Below are 25,225 nucleotides of genomic sequence, written 5' to 3' on the forward strand. Positions count from 1 at the left end.
CTAAAATAATCACCTCCAGTTCTATTCATTTCCTCCCATAACTTCTTTATTCAGTCACCTCCTGATGGGCCTTCCATTCCTTGGCTATTGTGAATAATGCAGCTATAAAGATAAGGATGCATATGTCACTTTGAATTAGTGGTTTCATTTTCTTTACATATGTACCTAGGAGTAGTATTGCTGGATCATAAAGTATTTTCATTTTTATTTGAATACTTTCCATATAGCTTTTCATAGATTCTCCATTCAGTAGTGTAACCGTTTCTTTTTCTCCACATTCATGCCAGCATTTGTCACTCTACATCTGTTGATTTAGGCCATTCTCAAAGGTGTAAGGTGGCATCTCATTGTGATTTTCGTTTGTGTTTATCTGAAGATAAGTGAAGTGGAACATTTTCATGTCATTTTTATATGTACATCTTTTTTTTTTTTTTGATAGGACAGGGATAAATTGCAAGGGAAGGGGGCAACAGAGAGGGAATGAGAGACAGGAAGATACCTACAGCACTGCTACACAACATGTGAAAGCTTTCCCTCTGCAGATGGGGACTGGCAGCTTGAACCCACGTCCGTGTGCATGGTAACATATGCACTTAACTAGGCGTGCCATCGCTTGGTCCCTGCATATTTTCTTTAGAAAATGCTGTCTTTTACCTTTCTGTATAGAACCAAGTTATTTTTTGTCAGTGACCACAGTAAATCATCACTTTATATCATTTCTTGCATAATCCCTAACCTTTTAGCACAAGTTCTCCAATTGTAGCTAAAGTAACTTTCCCCAATATAAATGGATATTTCCCATTGAATGTAATATCACTATTAATAGTACAACAAAATCAATTTAGCTGGAGTAACTATTGAGTGATTTAAACCATAATACTAATAATATTTTTATTTAGGAAACAAATGTAAATCAAGTCTTAAGTAATGTGATATTTTATTTTTATTTTTTTAATGTGATATTTTAAAATTGACATTTAGCTTGGGTGATAGCATAGTGACTATACAAAAGACTGTCATGGCAGAGATTCCCAGGACACAGATTCAATCTCCAACACCACCATGAACCACAACTGAGCAGTGCTCTGGAAAAAAAAAAAAATAGTTAATGAAAATCATAAAATGAGTGAATAAGAAAATACACATGTAAACAAATACTAGATTTTTTTCTATTGCTCGGGTTTTGTGAATATTTATTCATTTGTTTATTTATTTTGCATAGAAACAGAGGGAAATTTAAAGAGGAGAGAGGGAAGAGAGAGAGAGAGACCGAGACCTACAGAACTTTTTTACTGCTTGTGAAAAAGCTTTCCCACTTGCAGGTGGGGACCAGGGACTTCAACCTGCAAGTGCATTATAATATGTCCCTGTGCATTATAATATGTATGCTCAACCAGGTGTACCACTGCCCAACCCCATGCAGAATGGTTTTGTTTTAAGAAAATAGAACTTATTGCACTCTCTTAGGTCAATGATAGAAATTTTTTATTCCTTTGAGTCTCAACTGTTCATGTTTTCTTTGAAAATAGTATATTTTCAATGTTTCCTCTATCTTTAGAGAAATATGAGGTCACACCTCACCATGAGCTTACCCAGGAAAATACTTCTTTAGGCAAGTAATTCTGTACTAGCCCATGTGATACTGGTTGTTCTTTTCTGCCACCCCATCATCCGGGGACCTAGTAGGGATTCCTGAGATTCCCACAGAGATATGATGGGCCTAGACCTCTAATAGATCCCTTTCTACACCATCGCTGGTCATCTCCATCAGGAACAACATCATAAACCCTCTTGTGGGCTTCTACAGGATCTTGCCCTCAGTGTAGAACAACAATGGTAGAAACTGCCTCATTCTCTGAAGGGAGGCCAGATCAACATACTCTGCCACTCAAGGAAGATGGGTCCTGAAATGAGTGCAGCCTAGAACATTCCTAGCTATGACCACAGACTGTGAGCTCACACCAACAGGGCTGCAGAGATTACACAGGCTCCTTATTACACAGGCTTCATTATTAAATCACTAATAAAATAAAATTTAAAAAAGGAAATATATATATATATTTGTAATCTCCCATAGCCATCTTTCAGTCTTTTCAAGCCCTATTCTTCTTACTTGGATGAGATTCCAAGATGTCTTTTATACAAATAGAAATTAGGCTTTTGTTAATTAATCCTTTCTTAAATTAAAAAAAAAGAAAGAAATTAGGCTTTCCTAATTTCTCTGCTTATCTTTTTGCATTTTTAATATTTTTATCAGTGGTGATCTAATAGTGATTTACAAAATTGTAAGATTTCACTGATGTAGTCTCATATTTACCACACTCACTACCAAAGTTCTTATTCCCATTTCTCATCTAATCACAGCTATTGTTCTCATAATATCTGAGAGAAATAGTAGCCAAACTATTTCTTGTGGGTTTGTTGTTGTTGTTGTTGTTGTTCTGTATATATTTCTTTTCTTTCATACTTAAGGTCTGTTCATATAAATGATCATAGTTGTATAACTTCTCTCTACTCATTTTTTACATATGCTGTCATTTCATTCTCTTCAAAAGTCACTTCAGTGAGACACAAAGTAAAAGAAAAAGTATCTCTCTGTCCTTTTTTGCAAACAGATGGCTGTTGCCTTTATCATTGCTGTTTCAGAGAGGGTGGGAGGTACTGATGTCTTTCAAGAAGGTGAGATATTAGTCAGATTAAATCTCATGGATATGAGTGAGTATATTATGATCTAGTTAAAAAATTTCTTTCTGACTCTCTGGAGTCATCAGTATGGTATCTCTCATTTATTTGTTGCAATTTTTATATTGTTTTCTTCTCTCTCTCTGAAGTTCTTTCCAACTCTGTGTTATGGTGGTGCTGAGGATTGAACCTGGGGCCACATTTTATTGTACTACCAATTGTACTATCTTACCAGTCCTATTGTTTCTTTCAGAATGCTGAGAAATGTAGGTTTTATTATTATTTTTCAAGAAATTGTATTGTTCCATTCCTGTTTTAATATGATCTTACTGCCTCTAAATACAAAAATGCAGTTTTATTTAAGTATATTGTTTGAGCATATTGCTATTGTAATTTCAAATACTCAAGTCATCAGATTCTAGAAAACAAATTGGTTTCTCTCAGGGCTGAGAGAATTTCTGGCACTTTAAAGCGAATTCTTTGGGAAGAGAAAAGTAGCTTTTTACTTAACTCTTTTGAGAAGGCATCTAAAAATGAATTGTGGGTGCAGTCCTTCTGAAAGTTGATGAAACTCTACATCAATGTCTAAGCACAAATATTATTCATATTTCCATTTACTGTTATCAAATTTGTCCCCTGATTCTTAAATCAGTGGAAATTTTCCGAGATTTTTCTTGTATGTTAATTTCCACATACTGAATATTACATCAGATAATATAATGGTTGTGATGGGAAAAATGAACTTTCAACAAAATTCAAAGTCAGATCTAAATGAAAATATCATACTTACTATCACAAGATAAATGGTGTAGCAAGAATAAGTTATTATTTTTAACCTTGGCTCAGCGGAAACAATTTAAAAATCCTATCATCCTGGTGCGTGACAGTAGAAGAGAATGAAGGTGGGGTGGGTTAGTGTTTTGCAGAAAACTGAAGTTTTACACAGGTACCAACTACTGTATTTTCTGTTTACTGTAAAAATATTAATACCCCAATAAAAATTTTAAAATGATAAATAAATTGCAAAAAAAATCATTTCAATAACTAAAATCCTCCAGTGCTTTCAGAACTTCTTTATTTTTTCCTTAGATTGAGGCAGGGAGTGTGACAGAAACCATACACTGAAGCTTGCTTCAGTTTAGTGGTGGTCAGTCTTGAACCTGAGGCACACATGACAAAGCCTCATATTATCCAAGTGAGATATTTTGCAGGCCCAATATTCTCCGATACATTCAAATTGCAGAGTAAAATGGAGATTCTTTCCAAATTTCAAAAGGGTCTAATGCCTTTCCCTCAGTCTTCTCCATTTCTTTGCATACTGTATGCTACCACACTAGCCCTGTTTTTATTTGTTTCTTTGTTTGTTTTTTTCCCTGATAAACAGACACATCAAGGTTTTTCTAGCATCAAGACATTTGCTACAGTGAATGAACTTAGGGCTGCACTCGTGAGGAGCTTCCTGAACCCAATTCTTTTTCTTTACTTTTATTTATTTTTCAGTAGATTGGGAGTGAGAGGAGGAGGGAGCGGGAGGGGGGGAGCGAGAGCGAGAGCGAAATCCTTCATCTATTGAGGTTCCATATAGGATTCAAGGGTAAGATATACACTCTTCTGGGTAAGCTCTCTTCCAGTCAAGGTTTTTGCACTTGCTATTTTCTCTACTTGAACTATTCTTTTCCAAATCTGCCTGCTTTTCTGAAAGGAATAGAAAGAGTTATTAGAAAAGATTGTATCACAGTAGGCATCTAGAATGGTACAACAGTCAATGAATGATTTGGAAATACATTCAGAAGATAAGGATATTTGAATTACCTCAGCAAAATAAAGTTACTTAGGGGGAAATACCTTTTTTTTTAATTTAAAAAAAGAGACAGTAACAAAACCATAGAATAAGAGGGGTACAATTCTGTACAATTCCCATAACCCGATCTCCATATCCTATCCCTCCCCTGATAGCCTTCCCATTCTCTATCTCACTGGGAGTATGGATCCAGGGTCATTGTGGGTTGCAGAGGGTGGAAGGTCTGGCTTCTGTAATTGCTTCCCGGCTGACGTGGGCGTTGACTGGTCGATCCATACTCCCAGTCTGCCTCTCTCTCTTTCCCTAGAAGGGTGGGGCTCTGAGGAAGCGGAGCTCCTGTACACATTGATGGGGTCGTCTGTCCAGGGAAGTCTGGTCAGCATCTTGCTGGCATCCGGAACCTGGTGGCTGAAGTCTCTGGTCACAGTCTGAAATGAAACATGTTGTGGTGGCACTCATTGCACTGATTAGGTTGCGATCCGCGGATGCAATATTTTTTTATTTGAATTGAGAGCAGTATGCAGAAAGGTGGGCCCCACCCTAAGGTTCCAGGACTGGGGGAAATATAGGCTCTATAGTGGAAATGTGAGGTTCCTGTTGTCTTAGGGTTCAAGAAGACAATGAACAGTTATTGTTATTGTCACATTATTTGGTGATAGGGTTAACTTAGAAAAGTCCCTTTGTTAGGGTTTGGGGTATAATACCCAGCATCTTGTATATAGCTGTGCTAACCAGTTGCTTCTGTTCTCCCTGGTCTAGGCTTTTGGGAGAGACAACATATCAAAGACAGCCTATGTATTAAAAAGACTCAGTCTGTGTTTTAAGAAGTTCTAGACATATGGTCAATTTTTCCCCTCTCATATTAATTAAATAGTGGTTTATATGTTTACACTTTAATAGGATTCTACATAAACACCACTCCCACCACCAAAAGACTGAAGGGGAAATACCTTCTATGGAAGTTTATCTGAGCTATGATCTATGAGGTAGACACTCAGAATTTAAATTGAGTAACTAACTAGAAAATCTTTTCTCCTTTGGTAGGAGATTTAGATCTTTTCTAAATTTGACATTGTAGCCAACGAGAGGCCATAGGTTATAGTGACTGACCAATATAATATCAAAGTTTAGCTACCCTTTGAAAAATTTCTGCTCAAGAAATGGTTTCTCTATTTTTAGCTGAGAGAAATGTCTAAGTCACCTGTTCTCACCAAAAATCAAATAAACAAAATTTTCTGTATATTATTTTTTCTTTTTTTTTTTCAACTATCTTCATTTATTTATTGGATAGAGACAGCGAGAAACTTGAGAGGGATAGAAAAGAGACAGAGACACCAGCAATACTGCTTCACCACTCACAAAGCTTTCTCCCTACAGGTGGGTACTGGGGACTCGAATGTACGCTCAACCAGGTGCACTACTATCTGGCCCCTGTACATTATTTTTAATTTATTAATTCCTCGGGTAGTAGTGTGATTGAGAGAATACAGTAGATAACTAACAAATATCCTTGGTCTCTTTATTTTTTATCACCAGCGATAGTTGATATACCATTCTTCTTACCTACTTAAAGTAATGCCAGGGGTGGGGGTAGGTAGCATAATGGTTATGTAAAGAGACTCTTATGCCTGAGGCTCCACAGTCCCAGGTTCAATCCCCTGCACCACCATAAGACAGAGCTGAGCAGTGCTCTGGTAAAAATAAATAAATAAATAGATAAAATAATACCAGTCCAGAATCTCCAGTTTTTCCCATCTGTGATGTTCACACTCTTGAAGAGAAAAGGCTTATCAGTGTTCCATATGCATTAGGGACTTTTCCATTTGGTCTGCAGTCTGAGTGTTGACATTATAAAAAACTCACTTTATAAAGTCACTCTGTGACTCATTTGTACCAGTAGTACAGACATTTTTTTTGCATCTGATTAATGAAAATATATTTTAATTCCTATTTTTTTTAAAAAATATTTTTCAGTTATATTTATTTCACAAGAGAGACACACAGAGAAGGAACCAGAAAATCACTCTGACACATGGGATGCCAGGATCAAATTTGGAACCTCTGTCTTGAGAGTCTAACACCTTATCTTGTCTCCATCTGTCTAACAAAATCTTTCATTTTGTGCAGCTCTTCACCCTTTTATTGCCTAAGAGGGATGCTGCCTGACTCATGAATCATTGAATAAAATCAATAAGATCTTTGAATTTTGTTTCACTGAACTTTGCTTAACAAATTCAGTGCAGTATTCAGGTTCTTCCCTTAGCAACTGAAAACTTGCTTTGTCTGCTAAAGAATCTCAGAAAACAGTTGGGTTTGATGCTTGATCACCACTAGATGACCATGTTTAGTGTTTTTTGCTCTGCTCCCACAATATTTGAGCTTCCTCCAGTGCCTTAGGACCTCCTATATGGTACCGTGGCTCAAACCTTGGTAGCACACATCTTACACAGTGAGCTATTTCTCAGATCAATATTTACTTTTTCTAAGAAACTAAATAGCTGGCTGTGCGGTGCTGCATCTAGTGGAGCACATATTTGACCTAGTGCATAGACCCTGAATCGAACCCTCCCTACCCACCTGCAAGGGGGGAATGCTTCTCAAGTGGTGCAGCAGGGCTGCAGATGTCTATCAATCATTCTCTCACCCTCTCTATCTCCCCCACCCCTCTCAATTTCTGTCTGTCCTTTCAAATAAAATAGAAAGAGAAAAAATATATATAGCTGTGGTAACCCTGGTGGCAGTTTTTTTTAAAGTACATAAAATGTCAAATGTGGACAACCACTTTTGGGTATGTTTGTGTACATGTCCATTCATATTTATTTCTGTATTAGGTTAAATTCCCATCTTACCTTATAGTCTTTCTCCCTTTCTCTCAATGTTGTGCTAAGAAACTAAAATAGTTATTTAAGTAAATTTTGTGGTATAAGTGAAATAAAGATATCTGAACTAACAAAATAAAGTTATTTAAGGGAAAATGCCATCTATGGAAGACTAACTGAGCTATGATCTATGAGGTAGACACTCAGAACTTAGGTTAGGCACTCAGGTGGGGAAGGAGGGCTTGATTCAGGGTCTTTGCACTAAGTAAAATGTGTGCTCAACTAGATGCAGCACTGTCCAGCCAGCTACTTTCTTAGAAAAAATAATTTAGGGATCTGAGAGATAGCTCACTGTGTAAGATGTGCTCCTTGCTATGTGTGCTACCAAGGTTTGAGCCATGACACTACATAGAAGACACTGGAGGAAGCTCAGATATTGAGGTAATCTCCATTATCTCAAGAGTATTCTGTGGTTCTATACATAGAAAAGAAGAGCGATAGGAGATTCCCTTGACTTTCTGTGGAGCCTTTTAGGCACCACTCTAACTTGGTAAGATTTGTTGCATTCCCTATTGGAGGACTTAGGCTGCTAGACTAAGAATTCCTAACTGGTTCTTTGATACTACTGCCTTTGGGACTGGGGTGAGAAGAAACCTTCAGAACATGCTATTTTTCTTTAAAGTCACACATGCAGCAATTTAGCCAAGAAGCTCTATTCAGAGTGTAATGTGTCAATATCTATAAAATGACTCTCATATCTGTGTCAGTCTTGATTTATTTCCAAGATGTTTCTATTTGACTGTAATTATAAATATCTGGATTTGGGGTATGGAGTTTGTTTCTTTTGCTTAATTACATAGAAGACTTACCCAAATGAATATTGTTAATTACCTTTTCTTAAATTGGATTATGTTTATAATACCTAACTCACATTTCCATTTTTTGCCTATGTGTCAATCCACTCTAACTATGTGAAATACCATCTGCTGTATCTGCTGCTTCATTAGTGTTCCCTCCACTTTCAGCTCTTGAATAAAGATTAAATAGTATGCACTGACCTCTTTGCTATGAAACTTGACATTTTTAACCAATTAAACAAACACACAGCTTGTTATTATAACTCTTTGCCTAATACATAAGCTGATCTTGCATTCTTACAACAATGGTTTTTATCCAAACCTGTTTTATAATGAAAATTTTAACTGATTTCATCAGCTTCTTTTGAGAACTTCAAACATGTAACATCTTTGGCATTCTTCTCATCCCTCTTTTCTATAAATTCATGAATAAAATCTGGTCTATCTACCCAGCATGATTTTTTTTCAGAAAAAAAATAATGAAGCCACAGAGCTGCTGGACGATGATTTGCACATTTTTGTATTGCTTTGTATTGCTTCCCACGGAATATCTCATAACATATTTTTTTACACATAAGTGATTTCATACACTGCAACCAATCTTATCAAATAAACCAGGCTTTACAAAGGAATAATAAAAAAAGGAGCAAGAGATACAAAAAATAAGAAGGAAGAAAAAGAAAAATACACACTTTTAATTACCCACAGGGTTTCCACTCACTTTCTTCTTAGTTAATACCAGATTTGCAGCTGTCAACATGTGTGCTACAGAAGAAGAAAGCATAGAATAATAGCTAAAGCACAATTGTGTTTCCTCATACCGTATTACCTTAGCAGCACAGGAATAAGGTTGTTGGTGCACTGTGATAATATGGATCTCTTCTACCTGGATTCCTCCAAACCATTTAAGGGATTTGCAAAAGTAAACCAATGGAAGCAGTGTTTCTTCCTTTTATTTATTTATTTATTTATTTCCCCTTTTGTTGCCCTTGTTTTTTATTGTTGTTGTTATTGATGTTGTCGTTGTTAGATAGGATAGAGAGAAATGGAGAGACATGTAGAAGATAGAGGGAGAGAAAGATAAGACACCTGCAGACCTGCTTCACGCCTGTGAAGCAACTTCCCTGCAGGTGGGGAGTCAGGGGCTCAAACCGGGATGGTTACACTGGTCCTTATGCTGGTCCTTGCACTTTTATGCCACATGCATTTACCACCCGATTCCCAGAAGCAGTGTTTCTACTCAACAGTTATTATTTGCACCCGTATCTGTGAAGCATGGTGTGGACTGCAAAAATGAATAAAGCATTTTTGCCTTCAGCAAAACTATCTGAAGGGCTACATAATAGTATCCATTTACTTTGGAAGAACATTATTGAGTTTGATTTTTTTTTTTCCTTTTATACACAACACATCAGAGAAAAAGTCCCAGATTGCCACTGAGTTACTTTTTGGTTTGAGATTTCAAAGTAGGCTAACAAGATTGCTGAGCTGGACAGGTGCCTGCTTTGCTGTGCTCTTGACTGAATGTTGAACCTGATACCCACTGCATTGTGGGCAGGCTTTGTTTCTGTGATGTCTTTCTCTTTCCTTCTGTATCACTCTTTCTTTCTGGAAAAGTCGACCTAGAACAGTGAAGTCCTGGCAATGAAAAATGATAGACAGATCGGTAAATAGAGATAGATGGATGAAATTATATGGACTGGCAAAATGCTTAATCTAGATAATGCCTTTTTGCCATTTGGAGAAAATATATTTACATTTTAAAACCTAATTGTTGGGGCAGATGGAAGGTATTAGGGACCTAGTGCATTATGGTGGAAGAAGATTTAAGTTGGTGGGGCATGTGGTATGCAGGCACCTATCATGGGGAGATAAGAAATTATACTCTCAATACAACTGTCTGGCAAATCATTATTTTCCCCCAATTGAGTGATTTGGAAAAGAACATAAAAAACTAATTGTTACTTAAATTTTTTAACTTGGTGTGCCACCTCATGGCCCCAAGCCTACTTGTTTAAACAAACATATTAGCAACTTGCTAATATGTTTGTTTAAACATATTAGCAAAAACATTCTATAACATATGAAATAAAACCACAATAGCTGCCAAGCTTATGTCCGTAACAAGAGGCAACTGTTCTAGTGTCTTCGTTTTTTGAAAAGACCATTTGATTTTCAGGAAAGATTTTAGGTCTGTAAAGTGTTTGTCATTACACACAGGGTATAAATTTAGTTGTCTTGTATTTGTTGATAATCAGCTGTTATGTAACTTTATGCATATGGTACAAAGTTTTTTTTTTTTTTTTCGGTTAATCAAGACATATGGGACATAATCTCCCACAAGTCAAGCCATGTAAATGTCATGCAGTGCTATAAACTGTGGGGGGAAAAAAAAAAGAAAAGAAATATCACTTCCTGGAGCCAGACAGTGGCACACCTGCTTAAGCACACATAGTACAAAGTGCAAGGACATACACGAATCCCTGGTTCAAGCCCCTGGCTCCCCACCTGGAGAGGGGTCACCTCACAAACAGTAAAGCAGGTCTTCAGGTGTCTTTCTTTCTCTCTCCCCCTCTCAATTTCTCTGTCCTGTCCAATAAAAAAGAAAAATGTCGAACAGGAGCAGTGGATTCACAATGTAGGCACTGAGCCCCAGCAATAACCCTGGAGGAAAAAAGAAAGAGAGAGGGGGGAGGGGGAGGGAGAGGAAGGAAAGAAAGAAGAAGAAATATCACTTCTAGCACAAAAGTGGTCAGGGAAAGTCACATTTATGATTTGTAGAATGTTTAGAAAACATTTTAGAGATCACCAGAGATGTACCAAAGGCCACATTAAGAGCTAGTCACAAAGACAGGGTCAAAAATAGATATACTGTGCCCCAGTATGGTTCCGTAGCCCCCGTGTCCACTTGGTCGATTCCAAATTATATTCCTCCATGAGGATAATTTCTGGAACCATCCGTTCCACCCCGGTTCCATGTCTGCCAGTTGTTAGCAACATCGTCCCGCCAGATATTCTTCGGGATGCGGCATCATCTAAGTTCATTTCCCACGTCTACGCTCGACCGGACCTGCCAATGTACGCGGATATCTTCGCCCACCCTGTCCAACGCTTGACGTCTCATCACCCAATCTGGTCCCCTACGCCTACACTGAACTTCTCTGTTCCAGACTCTTGGAAACAGAGTTGGCAGTCAGCTGAGGTAAAGAACAAACACCTCATCACAGACCCCTGCAAGCGTCAACCCGGCTTTGACCTAGCACGTTATGATTGGGCCCTCCTCAATCGCTATCTAACAGGCCATGGCCGGTGTGCCGCTATGTTCCATCGCTGGGGAGCCAGAGACGACCCGAACTGCCCCTGCGGCTACAGACAGACTATGACCCACATAGTCAACGACTGCCACCTCTCCAGATTCAAAGGAGGTCTCGAAACTTTACATCAGGCTCAGCCTGATGCTGTTGACTGGCTACGGAAGAAGGGCAAATGCTAGAAGAAGAAGAAGATCTCTTGAGTTCCAATCAATTGTTCTTTCCACTCACTCAGAGGTATTGCATCTGAACTGACTTCTGAAAGATTAGGAGAGAGAACTTTTTTTTTTTTAAGAAAGGATTAATTAACAAAACCATAGGGTAGGAGAGAACTTTAATTGGCAAAGATGGGTAGAAAAGAGATTAACTCAGATCACAGAGTGCCTTGAAAAAATCAAAATGCCAGATAATCTCACAGGTGGAATCTAAGAAACAAAGTAAAGGATAATACAGAGTAAACCTTTAATGTATTAAGTTCTTTTATAGTGGACTCAGAGTTGGGGGGGGGTTAAGGAGGGCTAGGGGCCCAGTACCATATTTAGAATAAGGATGGTTCATAGAAGGTGAGGTGTGGTGACATCCATATTGAGCAGATGTGGAACTAGACTCCAGTGACAACACCCTGTAAATCAACATTTCTGCAATTAAAAAAAAGAAGAAGAAGAAGAAAGAAAGAGGAAGAAAGAAAGAAAGGAGGAAAAAAGGAAAAGGGAGGGGGGAAGAACGAAAGAGGAGGGAGCAGAGAGGGAGGGCCAGCTGGTAGTACACAAGCTGAATGCACACATTACCATTTTAAAGGATTTGCAGATGGGGAAAAGATTCAGGAGCAATGAAGCAAGTTTGCAGTTGTCTCACTCTTTCCCTCTCTATCCCTCCTGCTCTCAATTTCTCTGTGTCCTATCAAATAAAAAGAAAAAAAAAGGCCATTGAGAACAGTGGATTTATCCTACATGCATCAACCCCCAGCAGTAAGCCTGATGGCAATTAAATCAATTAATCAATTAGTTAATTAATAAAAGAAAAGGAAAAAATCAGAATAGAACACTGAGAACTGTAACTGAGAAAATATACAGTTAATGTACAGTAATAAATCATAGGAGATTAACATGTTTTTCCCTTATAACAAAGTTTATGTAAGTAAGCAATGTGAAGGAAAACTTTAAAAAACCCTGATTAGGGTCAGGGAGATAGCACAACAGTTTAAGCTTGAGACTTGGAAGTCCCAGGCTCAATACAAGCATCACCTCATAAAGCAGAAATGGGCAGTCGAAGAAACAGAGGGGGAAGGAACCTTGGTTAAGATCAGGTATGAAGCACTGTGACCTAAGACCATGAGTTTTATTCAGGAAAGAAAAAGAAAGAAAAAAGAGACTCATTTAGTTTTTTTTTTTTACATTTGGATATCATTTTCTCAAGCACAAATTCTAAATGTTTTACTTTCAGATGATAGTCCCTACATATCTGTAGACTATTTTCTTTAATTTCTTTATTGGAGAATTAATGTTTTACATTCAACAGTAAATACAAGAGTTTGTACATGTAACATTTCCCAGTTTTCCGTGTAACAGTACAACCCCCACTAGGTCCTCGGTCATCCTTTTTGGAGCTGTATTCTCTCCCCATCCCACCCGCAACCCAGATTCTTTTACTTTGGTGTAATACACCAATTCCAGTTCAGGTTCTAATTGTGGTTTTTCTTCTAATCTTGTTTTTCAACTTCTGCCTGAGAGTGAGATCATCCCATATTCATCCTTCTGTTTCTGACTTATTTCACTTAACGTGAATTTTTCAAGCTCCATCCAAGATAAGCTGAAAACGGTGAAGTCACCATTTTTTATAGCTGAGTAGTATTCCATTGTGTATATATACCACAACTTGCTGAACCACTCATCTGTTGTTGGACACCTGGGTTGCTTCCAGGTTTTGACTATTACAAATTGTGCAGCTAAGAGCATATGTGTACACAAACCTTTTTGGATGGGTGTGTTGGGTTGCTTAGGATACATCGCCAGGAGAGGAATTGCAGTATCATAGGGTAGTTCCATTTCTAGCTTTCTGAAAGTTCTCCAGACTATTCTCCAGAGGGGTTGGACCAATTGACATTCCCACCAGCAGTGCGGGAGGGTACCTTTGACCCCACAACCTCTCCAGCATTTGCTGCTGTTACCTTTTCTGATGTATGACATTCTCATAGGAGTGAGGTTGTATCTCATTGTTGTCTATTTGTATTTCTCTGACAATCAAAGACTTAGAGCATTTTTTCATGTGTTTCTCAGCCTTTTGGATCTCTTCTGTGGTGAATATTCTGTCCATGTCCTCTCCCCATTTGTGGATGGGGTTATTTGTTTTCTTGTTGTTGAGTTTGGCAAGCTCTTTATATATTTTGGTTATTAGCCTCTTGTCTGGTGTATGGCATGTAAAGATCTTCTCCAATTCTGTGAGGGGTCTCTTGGTTTGCATAGTAGTTTCTTTTGCTGTGCAGAAGCTTTTTAATTTGATGTAGTCCCATAGGTTTATGCTTGCCTTAGTCTTCTTTGTAGTTGCATTTGTTTCATTGAAGATGTCTTTAAAATGTATGCGGAAAAAAGTTCTGCCAATATTTTCCTCTAAGTATCTGATAGATTCTGGTCTGACATCCAAGTCCTTGATGCATTTGGAATTTACTTTTGTATTTGGTGAAATATAGTGGTTCAGTTTCATTCTTCTGCATGTTTCAACCCATTGTTTCCAGCACCATTAATTGAAGAGACTTGCTTTCCCCATTTAATAGTCTGGGGACCTTTGTCAAAGATTAGATGTCCATAGGAGTGGGGGCTTACTTCCAGGCTCTCATTTCTATTACACTGGTCAGTGTGTCTATTCATGTCCCAGTTCCAAGCAGTTTTGAAGACAATGGCCCTATAATACAATTTGAGGTCAGGGAGTGTGATGCCTCCATTTCTGTTGTTTCTTCCCAACATTGTTTTGGCAATTCTAGGTCTTTTCTGGTTCCAGATAAACATTTGTAGCATTTTTTCTGTTCTCCTAAAAAATGTGCTTGGGATCTTGATGGGGATAGCATTAAATTTGTAGATGGCTCTGGGTAGTATATTCATTTTGATGATATTAATTCTTCCAACCCATGAACATGGAATATCTTTTTTTATCTTTGTGTCTTTTTCAGTTTCCTTGAGTAGTGACTCATAATTTTCAGTATACAAGTCTTTCAATTCTTTGGTTAGGTTTATTCCTAGATATTTTATTGTTTTTGTTGCTATAGTAAAAAGAATTGATTTCTAGATTTCAACTTCTAACTTAGTGTTTGCATAGAGGAATGCCATTGACGTTTGAATCTTAATTTTGCAGCCTGACACCTTACTGTATTGCCTGATGATTACGAAAGCTTCTTGCTGGATTCCTTAGTTTTTTCTATGTATATTACCATGTTATCTGAAAATCGTGAGTTTGACTTTTTCTCTTCCAATCTTATCCCTTTAATTCCTTGCTCCTGCCTGATTTCTATGGAAAGAACTTCTAACACTATTTTGAATAGTAATGGTGATAATGGGCATCCCTGTCTAGTACCTGATCTGAGGGGAAATGCTTCCAGTTTTTCACCATTGAGTATGATGTTAGCTGTAGGTTTGCTATATATAGACTCCACTATCCTCAGGAATTTTCCATATATTCCCATTTTTGTAGTGTTCTGGTCACAAAGGGATGTTGTATTTTATCAAAGGCTTTTTCTGAGTCTATTGATATGACCATGTGGTTTTTGGTCTTGCCTTTATTGATGTGGTAGATCACATTGATGGATGTACGTATATTAAAGCAAACCCCACTTGGTCATGATGAACAATCTTTTGAATATACTGCTGTATCCGGTTGACTAGAATTTTGTTCAATATTTTAGCATCTATGTTCATCAGAGATATTGGTCTGTAGTTTTCTTTTTTGGTTGTGTCCCTGTCTGCTTTTGGTATCAAAGTGAAGTTGGCTTCATAGAAACTGGCAGGGAGTATTCCAGTGTCTTCAATCTTCTGGAAGACTTTTAAAAGTATATGTATTAGTTCTTCTTTGAAGGTTTTCTAGAATTCATTTGTAAAACCATCGGATCCAGGACTTTTATTCTTGGGAAGGTTTTTAATAACTATTTCAATTTCATTAGCTGTGATGGGCCTGTTCATGTTATCTAGGAACTCGTCCATTTCTTCCAGGTTCTCTAGCTTGGTGGCATAGAGTAGTTCACAGAAGTCTCACATGATACGTTGAATGTCTGTGGTGTCTGTTGTGATATTTCCTCTTTCATTTATGATCCAATTTTACTTGGGTCTTCTCGCTTTTTTGTTTTGTGAGTCTGGCTGAAGGTTTATCATTTTTTTCACTCTTTCGAAGAACCAACATGTACTTTCATTGATCTTTTGTATGGTTTTCTTATTTTCAATTTATTTCTGCCCTAACTTTAGTGATTCCTGTCCTTCTGGTTGCTTTAGTTACTTTGTTCTTCTTCTAGGTCCTTGAGGTGTGCAATCAGGCTTTTTCTCTGTGCTTTTTCTTGTTTCCTAATGTGTGCTTGTATAGCTATGAACTTCCCTCTCAGTACCACCTTAGCTGTGTCCCAAATATTTTGATAGCTTGTGTATTCATTTTCATTGAACTCTCAAAACATGATTTTTTCCTTTATTTCCTCTTTGACCCAGTAGTTGCTAAGTACTGTATTGTTGAGCTTCCACAATGTGGGAATTACTAATCTTTTGTTCATTGTTAAGTGTTAGTTTAATTCCACTGTGGTCTGAGAAGACGCTTGGGATGATTTCAGTGTTCTTGAATTTGCTGATGTTGTCTTTGTGACCTAACATATGGTCTATCCTTGAGAATGACCCATGTGGAGTTGAGTAAAATGTGTACTCCAGTTACTTGGGATGAATAACTCTGAAAATGTCCAGTAGTTCTAGTTTATCTATCTCCTCATTTAGCTCCCTCATGTCTTTATTGATTGTCTGCCTGGATGATCTGTCAAGCTGAGAGAGTGGGGTGTTGAAGTCCCCTGCTATGACTATGTTGCTGTTAATATATTGTTGTAGCTCTTTCAGTAGATGTTTGATGTATTTAGATGGCTTCTCATTGGGTGCATAGATGTTAATAATTGTTAAGTCCTCTTGATTTACTGATCCTCTGAGCATTAAGTAGTGTCCATCCCTATCTTTTTTAATTGTGTTTATTTTAAAGTCTATCATGTCAGATATGAGAATAGCTCTTCCTGCCCTTTTTTGTGGGGCATTGGTTTGTATGATAGTTTTCCATCCTTTCACTTTGAGTCTGTTTGTCTTGTTGAGTTAGGTGGGTTTTCTGTAGACGGCATATTGTTGGGTTGTATTTTCTGATCCATCTTCCTACTCTGTGCCTTTTAATAGTGAATTCAGGCCATTGACATTTATTGATATCAAAGATTTAAGATATTTTAACACCATTCTTGTAGAGTTTTAGTGTTCTGTTAGATGGTATATTTATGGTGGTCTGACTGTTTATAGGAGACCTTTCAGAACTTCTTTCAGGGAAGGTTTGATGATAGTTGATTCTTTCAACGGTTGCTTGTCTGAGAAGTTTTTTTTTTTAATTTTTTTTATTATCTTTATTTATTTATTGGATAGAGACAGCCAGAAATCAAGAGGGAAGTGGAGGAGGGATAGAGAGGAAGAGAGACAGAGAGACGACTGCAGCACTGATTTGCCACTTGTGACACTTTCCCCCTGCAGGTGGGGACGGGGACTCAAACCTGGGTCCTTGCACATTGTAACATGTGCACTCAACCAGGTGTGCCACCACCGGCCCCATCTGAGGTTTTTATGCCTCCATCTAGTCTGAATGATAGTCTAGCAGGATACAGTAGTCTTGATTGAAAGCCGTTCTCATTGAGCACTCGCTATATATCATGCCATTCTCTTCTGGCCTGTAGTGTTTGTATGGAGAAATCTGCTGCTAATCTTACGGGTTTTTCTCTGTAGGTGACTCTGTTTTTCTCTTGCAGCCTTCAGGATCCTTTCTTTATCTTTATTCCTGTCCATTCCAAATATGATGTGTCTTGGTGTCTTTAAGTCTGGGTTAATTCTGTTTGGGACCCTCTGGCCTTCTTGAGCCTTTATGTCTTTTATGTTGTCTAGACTAGAGAAGTTCTCAGCTATTATGTCCTGAAGAATGCTTTCTTCCTCTCCCTCTCTTTCTTCCTCTGGTAAGCCAATAATGTGTATATTATTTCTTTCAAAGTCATCCCATAGGTCTCTGTTGTTGTTTTCAGTATCTCTTAATCTCTTTTGGAGATCTCTTACTTCTTTGTTAGTTGTCTCTAATTCATCCTTGATCTTGCTAATTCTGTCTTCAGCCTCATTGATTCTATTCTTTCTCCCCTCTACTGTTTTTTGGAGTTCATCTATTTTGTTACCCTGTTCTGAGACTGTTTTAGCTTGTTCAGCTGGTTGTGTTCTTAGCTCAGCTATTTCAGCTTTTAGTTCTCTAATAACCTTGAGATAATTAGTGTTTTCTTCCAGGGAAAGCATTTCTGCATTTCTGATGACAATTCGTTGAAACTCTTTACTCACTCCTGTGATTATTTCCTTAACTAGTGTTTGGATGTTGACCTCATTATTTTGTGCTTCAACCTTTTAGAGACTTTTAGCTAGACTCTTGTCCTGGTTCATTTCTCCAATATTTCTTATTGTTGGTTTAGCCATTCTAAATAGTATGTTATGAGGTCCCTCTCTCAGTACTTTTCAAATTACTGATCACTCTTGCCTGGATTAACTTGTGTCTAAATCAGGTAACTACAGGGTTCACAGTTGTGGAAATTGACAGCTGTTTCAATAGTATTTTAATCCCTGCGTTGGAGCACAGTGGTTTAAAAGCCTCTTTTATTCTTTTTCTTCCCTGTAGGCTATGGGAGCCTGAGAGCTTTTAAACTATAAGTAGGCTTCTTAGCTTAATCCCTCACTCCTGACCAAGAGATAAAGCAGGGTGGGGCAGAGAAAATGCAGTGGTTATGCAAAGAGACTCTCACAGCCCCACCACTATGCCACCAAGGTATAGATCTTCTCCTGAGTTTTCTTGTTAGTTATCCTCCCCCATGCTGCTCCAGCTTCTGAGGGCAGTAGCAATGGAGACTCATAGTTGCATTTAGTGAGTCTTAGGGGAGTCCTCTCCTCCCTTCAGCCGTCTTTTTGTTGGTGAAAGAGACTGGAGGTGGTGTCACAATATTAATCTGCTGGACTGTTTGTTACCAGAACTTAGTCTCTCCCTAGGCTCCTCTCTGTCCATATGCCACATTTATTTGCACTCACCAGTGATTTGGTGAGTTCCTGAAGCATTCTGGTCCTGGTGTGTTGTGATCCCAGATGATCCCCTTTGGCATTCCTAGTTGACCCCAGAGAGGAGAGGAGAGAAACACAGCTGCTGCTGCTGCTCTGTAGCCCTGCCTCTGGAAGTTTTCCATATTTATAGATTATTTTTTTCCATTTTATTGGATAAGACAGAAATTGAGAGGGAAGGAGAAGATACATATTTCATATATATATATATATATATATATATATAGAGAGAGAGAGAGAGACCTGAAACCTGCTTCACTGCTTGTGAAGCAACCCCCACCCCTGAAGGTGGGGAACTGGGGACTCAAACCAGGATCCTTGCTCAGGCCCTTGCACTTCATACTATGTGCACTTAACCTGATACACCACTGCCTGCCCCCCTAAAATGTTATTTTTTTATTGTACTGTAATACATGCATTTAGGATCTTTCTGTCCTTACAAATAACTTTCAACTGTTGTGTTTTTGTAGTTTGATTTTCTTATCTCTTTTAATGCCCATCTTGTTGGACTTGGCATCATGAGGTCCTAAGTTCAAACTCCAGCATGACATGTGCCAGAGTGATGCTTTGGTTCTCTTCTCCCTCGCCCTTTCTTTCTCTGACATTAAGAATCTTTCTAAAAGGGAGAGAACAGTCCTATCAGATGAAAATAATTGCCACAAAACCATCCCAAGAAAATACTGAGAGATACTGTTTCTGAAACACCAAACATATTTGTCTTAATTTTACTCAAAGAATTATCTTTTCTTCTTTAACTGGAGTTTGGGCATTCCTATAGTTATGCTCTTGGTTAAGAAGAAGAACAGGGTATAAATAGAGGATAGAAAATAGCAAATGGGAAGGAGGTGTAGATGGTGAAACCAGTTGGTGGGTACAGATGTAGACTCTCAAAAATTCACTGAATAAAAGGAGATAAACACAGATGGCCATAAAAAAGAGAGAAGAAAATCAGACTACAAAAACACAAGTTAAAAGTTATTTGTAGGGACAAAATGTTCCTTAAAAGTATGTATGTCGACTGTAAGACATTAATCCCTAATAAAGACAATAAAAAAGAAAGAAACAAAGAAAGAAAGGATGAGAGAAAGAAAGAAAAGAGAAACCCTTATATTTTCTTTTTTTATTTATTTTTTGTTCAGGTTATCTTTGGGTCTTCACCAATTCAGGCTAACTTTTTCAAATGAAAAGAGAAAAAAGGAAAGACATCACAGCACCAAAGTTTCCTCTGGCTTACACTCGCAAATCTAGTATTTATGCTTGGTCCAAACCTAGTATTTTTTTCCTACTGCCAGATATGTGTTAATAAATCACTATGAGACTGAGAAATATCTAGGATAGTGATGTTTTGTGAACACTACTAAGTTTTGTGTACTGAAAACAGGAATGTAGGGAAAAATAAAAAGTGCATGACCAACCGTAGTGCAAGTAGTAATAGAGATTTTGTTTACTTTATTTTTGTTTTTACTACTACAGAGTTGCCAATATAGGGTTCTGGAATGGTTTTTGTTTATTTAGCCAAACCATTCATGTATAGATTTCCTTTATAGTGCCTCTTATATTTGACTTTGATTGAATTTCAGCTTTTGTATAAGAATTGCTTAAACATAAACAGTAATTAAAACAGATACACCAACTTTACCCCCTTTTATTTCTTAGATTTTATCTTTCTACTTGCTATCAGCTTACATTTGTATAATAAGTAGAAAAGGTTCTTTTATATTTGTTATATATCTGAAGTGTTCAGCAAGGTCTTTCCATTCTATGTGTCACAACTCAAAGATACTCTAATCCAGCAACTCAGAGATTTAAAAAGAAAATTTGCATGAAACTGAATCCTTTTGATAACCAGTATATTTAGTCATCTGGGTCTGAGTTTCTAATAACAGGACAACTACTGAGGAAGAATGGACTAGAACTGAACAGTGGGCCTTTGGGGAGAAAATGCACAAAAGCACCATCTGGGAGAAATACTCTCTCCCCTGCCTACCTTACTTGTGTTGACCTGTGACCATCTCCCAGTCCCCTCTTGAGCTTTGTCTAGACCTCTTAATATGCTGTCCTGAAAGTTCTACCTAGTTAAGTAGTCTAAACTCCAGTCTTTTTTTATTCTTCCACCCAGTGAAGTAGCTAACATTTTTTACATTGAAAAGAAAATCATTTGGTTTTAATTTTGATTAATGATATAATAGTGTTCTTATAAAATTTATTAAAAAAATTATAAGACTACAGGAATATAGTTCCACACTGCACCCACCAGTAAAGTTCTGTGCCTCTTCCTCATCATAGCTTTATAGTTCTCACAAAAATCTTAAGAGTTTAGCTTCTCCTTTTCTTTTTAATCAAACTCATTTATTTCATTCTCTGTAGTCCAAAAATGAGCAAAACCCATTTAGAGTTGTCTTTCACTACCTTACTTGTTTCACTAAGCCTAATCATCTCTAGTTCCATCCATTTTGTCCCAAAGTAATATCCTATTGAATAATATATCCCATAATTATTCAGTAGTCTCCCCTATGTAGTACTTTGGAAAATATCTCCCACGTAGAAAGCTAGAAATAAAATTTTCCTCTCAAAAATTCAGTTCCTCAAAACAGATTTTATATTATATAGGAAGTAGTGTGGTATGTAGTAGTTTCTTGGTGAGTGGGTCAGAATGATACACATTACTGTATCATAGCAGAAATCAAAAGTTCATCAAATTATTTTTTTCTTTAGTGGACTCAGTAGATTATTTCAAAGCATTTCAAGAAATGTGTGGAATTTATTAAGATTCTAAATATTATATTACCTTTATGATGTTCAATAAATATGTATAGAATCAACAATAAAGCTTTATAAAGTTTCAGTACTGAGTTTAATGTCATAATGAAGCTGGAGAATAGTATGAAGATGTAATATAAAAAGAGCATAATATGGACTGAAGAGACAGCATAGTGGTTATGCAAATGACTTTCATACCTGAGGCTCTGAGCTCCCAGGTTCAATTCCCAGCAACCCTATAAACCAGAGCTAAGCAGTATTCTTGGGGAAGGGGGGAGAAATATATATACATATGTAACCTTCTTTTAACTTTTGCATTTTCATTTCCTTTAGGAAGACAAAGCAGCCACTATTTCCAAAGAAATGATGATGATAAATTTTTTTGGCATGAACTTGTTAACAAAATAACATTTAATGATACCTATACAATATTGCGAAAAATATTCTCATTTTTGTGTTAAAAATGAGAAAATTCAGGCCAGAAAGTGGCTCAGCAGTAGGGTCACCTGCCTTGTATACATGAAATTCTGGGTTTTATTACTAGCAGCTTGAGAACCACAAAGTGTGGTGTTTAGTGCTTATTCGTTTTCACTCTGTCCTTCCCCTCCACACAAATAAATGTGTGTGTGTGTGTGTGTGTGTGTGTGTGTGTGTGTGTGTGTGTGTGTGTAAAACATTTTTAAAGATGAATCAGTTGTCAGAAATACAAATAAAGACAACAGTGAGATACCAGTTCATTCCTGTAAGAGTGTCATATATCAGAAAAAGTAGCAACAACAAATGCTGGAGAGGTTGTGAGGACAAAGGAACCCTCCTGCGCTGATGGTGAGAATGTGCATTGATCCAACCCCTGTGGAGAGCGGTCTGGAGAACTCTCAGAAGGCTAGAAGTGGACCTACCCTATGACCCTGCAATTCCTCTCTTGGGTATATATCCTAAGGAAGCAAATAACCCATCCAAAAAGATCTATGTATACCTATGTTCGTAGCAGCACAATTTGTAATAGCCAAAACCTGAAAGCAACCCAGGTATCCAACAACAGATGAGTAACTGAGAAAGTTGTGGTATATATACATAATGGAATACTACTCAGCTATTTAAAATGATAATTTCACCTCCTTCCCCCCATCTTAGACGGAGCTTGAGAAAACCATGTTAAGTGAGATAAGTCAGAAAGAGAAGGATGAATATGGGATGACCTCACTCATAGACAGAAGTTGAAAAATACTACTGTGACTCCAATCTGCCTTCCCTGGGAAGACAACTTCACCAATGTGTACTAGAACCCCACCTCCCCAGAGCCCTACCCCACTAGGGGAAGGTAGAAAAACAGGCTGGGGTTATGGATCAACCTGTTAAAGCCCATGTCCAGTAGATAATTAATTATAGAAGCCAGACTTCTATCCTTCTGTACCTGATAGAGATCTATGGTCCATACTCCCAGAGAGATAAAGAATGGGGAAGCTTCCAGTGGAAGGGATGGTATGTGGCACTCTGGTGGTGGGAGTTGTGTGAATTGTACGCCTCTTATCCCACAATCTTGTTTATCAGTATCAAATCACTAGTAATAAGAGAGAGAGAGAGAGAGAAACTGAAAAATAAGAAAACACAAAGCAGAACTTGGACTGGGTTTGGTGTATTGCACCAAAGTAAAAGACTCTGGGGTGTGGGGAAGGGTTCAAGTCCTAGAACATGATAGCAGAGAAGGACCTAGAGAAGGTTGAATTGTTACGTGAAAAAATGAGAAATGTTACATGGACAAACTACTGTATTTTACTGTTGAGTATAAGCCATTAATTACCCCAATAAAGAAAGGGGGAAAAATAAGATGAGACAGTGATTAGCTCAACAGTAAAGGATATGCCTAAGACCCTGGGTTTAAGCTCTGGCCTTGTGTAAAAATAAAAATGAGTACTAAAGAGATTAAGTAAAGTACCAAATACAAATGAAAGCTAGATTGTATATGTAGGTCTTCACTGAGCTCTTCCCTGGTGTTAACTATAGTCCAGAAATGACTACATAATAGAAATTGAAGTCATTGGTTCTTAAAGAACGGGTAGAATTTGTACATGTGAAATATGTAAAGGAAATTTAAATTACTTAAGAAGATAGTATGTAAAACTTCCCTAATTAGAGTAAGATAATACTAGTGCATATTTTAACTTATTTAAGTTAATATTTATGGGGAATTTTTCTATCATTAAAAGAAAAAGATGACTGTAATGGGAAAATAATTTTAGGAGATCATACTGACTAATTGAAAAGTGGATTCAGGAACCAGAGAGGCCACTGAATGCTGGAGCACATGTTGTACATGTATAAAACCCTGTGTTCAATTCCCAGCCCCTCTTGAAAGTAAAATAATGGATAAATACATAAATACTAGATTCAGGGTATGGACTAAGAATGGTGAGAAATAATACAAAAGATGAGTTCAAGTGAAAAGTTGACCATAATTTCATTACAAACTGGTAATTATAGAAAGGAGCAAATGAAAGATTCCACCAATTTTTATTTTTGGAAAACAATGAGGATGGGAGATAATTAACAAAGACAGAAAGGACCTGGTAGAGAAAGATACTGAGATCCTTTTATCTTTGAGTTTCCTACATAGCTTTGCTAATAGGGCGTTCTGTAGACATTTAACAACAGACTTTGAACTTTGGTATAAGGATATCAAATATGAAATATTGTAAGCATTCATACACTCCTTTTTCAATTCCACCCCAACTTCCCACCCAGGCAAGGACATTTCTCATTAGCTAACTATACACTTATCAAAGATAATATCACATCTTTTTCTACTTTACAGAAAGAAATTCTGGAACAGCAGCAGCAAGAACGAAATGATAACAACTTCCATGGCATCTGCATGTTTTGTAATGGAGAATTCCTTGGAAACAGGTTTACCATTATACATGTTCTTAACTTTTTGGTTTTTCATCTAAAACTCTTCAGAATAACTATAATGTTTTTCAGTCTGTGGGTTGCCTCAAGATCCCTTCATATATTAGCAGCATTTTTCTTTTCACTATGCCTAACATGAAAAGTGGACTATAAGCAGTGTAAGAGCATAAATTTTTAAATGTCTAAATGTATGTTTATGTTTAATATTGTAGGACTGTTTTGTTAACTGGCTGATAGACAAGGCCATGAGCAACAGACTACACTGATAAACCCTTCTGTAATCACCTGTGAACTCTAAACATTTAACAGGGTTTTATTTTTACTTTTTGGTGTTTTATTTATAAATTTTAAAAATCTTAATCCAACAACAACAACAAAAAAAAAAACCTGAGGGATTCATAATTTCTTTCCACACATAATGCTGGATCTAGAGCATCACAAATATAATTTTGTTACAGAGGAATTCCAAGAATTTTATGACCTCTTTGCTAAGAACCAGGACAGGAAATAGTGTTTGGGGGGCAGGTGGTGCTTACACAATGTAATAATCTTTTTTGTAATTTTTATTTATTTATTTTCCCTTTTATTGCCCTTGTTGTCTTTTTATTATTGCTGTAGTTATTGTTGTTGTTACTGATGTTGTCGTTGTTGGATAGGACAGAGAGAACTGGAGAGAGGAGAAGAAGACAGAGAGGGGGAGAGAAAGATAGACACCTGCAGACCTGCTTCACCACCTGTGAAGCGACTCCCC

The 25,225-nt window shown here is 37.3% G+C and overlaps 1 protein-coding gene across 1 annotated transcript in view; it reads left to right on the top strand.

The window, feature by feature from the left end:
- The window catches only part of ZNF277 (zinc finger protein 277), a 127,142-nt gene that overhangs the window by 74,074 nt on the left and 27,843 nt on the right, over positions 1-25,225 (top strand). Inside the window, exon 5 of the mRNA XM_060196440.1 lies at positions 24,380-24,471. Within this exon, the coding sequence (XP_060052423.1) occupies positions 24,380-24,471 (92 nt within the window). The remainder of the gene's footprint in view (positions 1-24,379; positions 24,472-25,225) is intronic.

This window comes from Erinaceus europaeus, chromosome 8, assembly GCF_950295315.1.
Source record: "Erinaceus europaeus chromosome 8, mEriEur2.1, whole genome shotgun sequence".
Taxonomy (NCBI): Eukaryota; Metazoa; Chordata; class Mammalia; order Eulipotyphla; family Erinaceidae; genus Erinaceus; species Erinaceus europaeus.